Below are 3,307 nucleotides of genomic sequence, written 5' to 3' on the forward strand. Positions count from 1 at the left end.
TAGTAACTAGTCCCGATCGGAGAGAAGGCTCGTACGAGCCGGTAATCACCCAATTGGGTCCCGTCGACGTCGTGCAGTCCTCCAAGACTCTCCCAATATCCCCTTCGAACTCTTGCCATACCAATGTATCCAGGAGGCCCGCAAGGTTTTGTTTGAGGACAGGGAGGAAAAACTCAAACAAATAGAAACGGAGCGCGGTCGGATAGCGAGACTACGTGCTGCCGACCCTTCAACTGTGGGAGGTGAACTTCGAAAGAATAATCGCCTGAGGAGCATGGAGAAGCACTTGGAGTACCTGAAAATCATGGCTGACATTAATGACCCCGTGATTAAAAAACGATTTGAAGATGGTCTAGGTATGTTTGAACGGTGGAAGTCCTATAATTCTACAACGGAAACTAATGATCGATCAACCAGGTGACATGAATCGGCCGATTTATCGATACCTTGCTGATCAAAAATGGAGGGAATATAGACGGAAGATCATCGTTCAGCGTATAACCCAGATGAAAGTGATCCCAGATGTCCTCCCTCACCTGGATCCCATTGTCGATGTGAAATTGGCTTTCGGAAGACGAGCAATACCTCCTGGGGAATTCGTAGATTCTCGAGTCAGCTCGATGCCGGCGAAGCTAAACGTCCAGACCTTTGAGCATGGTGAGAAACTGTTGACCGTCGCCGTTGTGGATTTGGATGTTCCTGATCCTGAACACGACTCTTTCGGTTTCCGTTGCCATTTCCTGGCAATTAACGTGCCTATCTCCCCGACTGAGTCAAGGATTTCCTTGGACAAACTGTCAACGGACAACCAAGTTATCTTCCCTTGGCTTCCACCGTATGCTCAGAAGGGAAGTCCGTACCATCGGCTCTCTATCGTTATTCTAGAGCAAAAAGATCAAGCCGCCTTGGATTTGAAACAGGTGGCAGAGAAAGTGCAACGGGACGACTTCCGTCTACGAAGCCTCCAGACACGACACCAGCTCAAACCAATTGGGGTGCATCTTTTCAGAAGCAAATGGGATGAAAACACAGAATCCGTCATGAAGGAGTTTGGTATTCCAGGAGCCGAGATTGAGTTCCGCAGAAAGAGAATTGAGCCACTACCGTACAAGAGGAGGAACCCTTCCTCATTTAGATAGACTCTGGCGCCCTTCGTTTCCATTTCTGGCATGTTTCATAGGAATTGTTACAATATATTGCACATTAGAGATTTACAGTATAGTTAGGTTTTATTCATACGCACAAAATAGGGGGAAAACAAGCCAGCCATAGTGCCAACTCCATTTCTGGGAGGCTTGGGAACCAAATCACAATAATTCCAGATTTATACACGTACTTTCTCTCAGTCGTCGGAAAACTTGGCAGGTTCTAATGTATTTCGCACCCACCTAGGAAACGAATTGGCTTTTCCCTTTGCAATGACTTTACCCATTACTAACCCCAATGGGAGTGGCCCATGAAATCTCGAGTCCCTTGACCAAGGCAAATTATCGCCAATGACCCAGATATGGCCTTCTGGTACCTACAGTAAAGTACACTGTCAAGTCAGTGAAGAAGTGTTCAGTTTATCCAAGAAACAAATGTTTTGGATAAGATGGGGAAAGGTAAAGGAGAAAGAAACAGCTTCTAACCCGTATCATCTCCGCATCCTCATCCCCAGTCGCATCATCGCCGACTGATGGCGCATTCTTCAGCACAAAATCACCAGGCATTCCCAGCACCCGCTTGGTCGCCGTCCGTCCTCGAAAAAGTGGATTCTTGAACATGACGAGATCCCCCACCTCGACCCCTTTCCCGTGCTTGTGGAGCTTGGACACGAGGAGCCATTCACCCCGGAAATTTATGGATGGGTACATGGAGGGGCCGGAGCACGCCTGGTATGAATAGCAGTGCTCATTGAAGAGTTTCCAGCCGCCGGTAATGGCCACCGCAGCTAAGACGGTAGGGACCGTCCGCTGTTTCAGGGCGGTCAGTATGCGGCCATTCATCAGGGCGTTCTTTGGTGGCTTGCTCGCGTCCTAAGTTGTTGAAATGAACACTCGAAGCCGGAAAGCTTTCCAAGGTTGATGGAGTTTATCACGTGATGATTAGTGGGTAAATGCTTTTTCCTTCTCCGCACATTTAGAACCAAAATTTAATTTCTTGCACTCGTTCTTGCTTCTACTTCTTTTTGCTTTTAGTTCTCGTGAAAACAACCCGCGATTGAAGCTAATTCCTGGTCCATGTCGCATTTATATGAACACCGATTCACATATATATGCCAGAATCGAGATAAAATGACAACAATTTCACCCCATTTCTCATACCGGCCGACAATTCCTTCGAGCCATCCCCTTAGTATTAGTAGCCTTGGAGCTGCATACTCGTATTGAATGCCATATAATTAGGGGTGATTTTCCTCCCAGCATCAACTATTCACTGCCTGATCCAAAGGAATTAGACCCTTTAAACACTCTTAACAATGAGTTCTAGCCACTTGAATAATTGTCCCTCCCGTGACCCAAGGACGCTTCTAAAAATGCTAGAGCTTGCCGTTTCCAACCTTAGACGAGTGAGTGTGGACAGTGAAGCAAAATCATATCTATACGTCTCCTTTACACGCTATGAAGAATGGCTGAGATATCCCTGAACATCTATCTTAACTTCTGATCCATTTCAGTATGGATGGTGAGAAGGTTCAAGAGGTGTGGGTGGGAGACATTCCTTTTACATCAAGACAAACACATGTTTTTCTATCATTCTTTTATTTGATGCTGTCTTTAGTTCCAGAAAGCCTTGAATTGAGTGGCAAGCATTCTCTCTTTGTCTATGATTATCTCTAAGTAATGGTCTGTTGGTGAGATCAACATAACTATCGTTTAGCTGCCTTGAGATGCTATGTTGCGGCATTATATCTTCACATTTGAATTGGCATCTAAACGCATGGAAACGGTAAGGTTTAACTGCTATCCAAGAACAAGCAACGAACTTGAGCGGTGTCGGAAGAAAAACATACTCGGATAAAATATAAAAGCCTTTACTAAAATCTGTCCTCTCCTCCAGGTTCTCATCGAGATTGTTCCCAAATTTCTATTTATAGTTTTCCTTCAATTTCTCTTTCCCTCTACTTTCCAGAGGACTTGTTCGTGCTCCGGCAGCTTTTCGAAGAGCTTTGGGTTAAATGAAAATACTCAATGTCGACGAGACGGGTTCCAGGCTGACGAGAATGATAGATGATACCATTGTCTCATGTCTAGGGCCACCCCGACCATGGTTAGGACACGGCCCACGCCCCCCTTTAAATTTTCCCCACACGCTTTCCTCTTAC

The 3,307-nt window shown here is 45.8% G+C and overlaps 2 protein-coding genes across 2 annotated transcripts; one reads left to right on the forward strand and one right to left on the reverse strand.

The window, feature by feature from the left end:
* Positions 1-304: 304 nt before the first annotated feature.
* HCAG_02526 (mitochondrial 54S ribosomal protein YmL35) lies at positions 305-1,139 on the forward strand (the record flags this gene model as incomplete). The annotated part of the gene is made up of 2 exons (XM_001542305.1): positions 305-356; positions 418-1,139. 2 exons carry the CDS (start codon positions 305-307, stop codon positions 1,137-1,139), a joined length of 774 nt encoding a protein of 257 aa, XP_001542355.1.
* Positions 1,140-1,434: 295 nt separating this feature from the next.
* Positions 1,435-2,379, reverse strand: HCAG_02527 (conserved hypothetical protein; the record flags this gene model as incomplete). The annotated part of the gene is made up of 3 exons (XM_001542306.1): positions 1,435-1,515; positions 1,632-1,933; positions 2,364-2,379. 3 exons carry the CDS (start codon positions 2,377-2,379, stop codon positions 1,435-1,437), a joined length of 399 nt encoding a protein of 132 aa, XP_001542356.1.
* Positions 2,380-3,307: the final 928 nt, after the last annotated feature.

Source organism: Histoplasma capsulatum, genomic scaffold, assembly GCF_000149585.1.
Source record: "Histoplasma capsulatum NAm1 scaffold_2 genomic scaffold, whole genome shotgun sequence".
Classification (NCBI taxonomy): Eukaryota; Fungi; Ascomycota; class Eurotiomycetes; order Onygenales; family Ajellomycetaceae; genus Histoplasma; species Histoplasma mississippiense.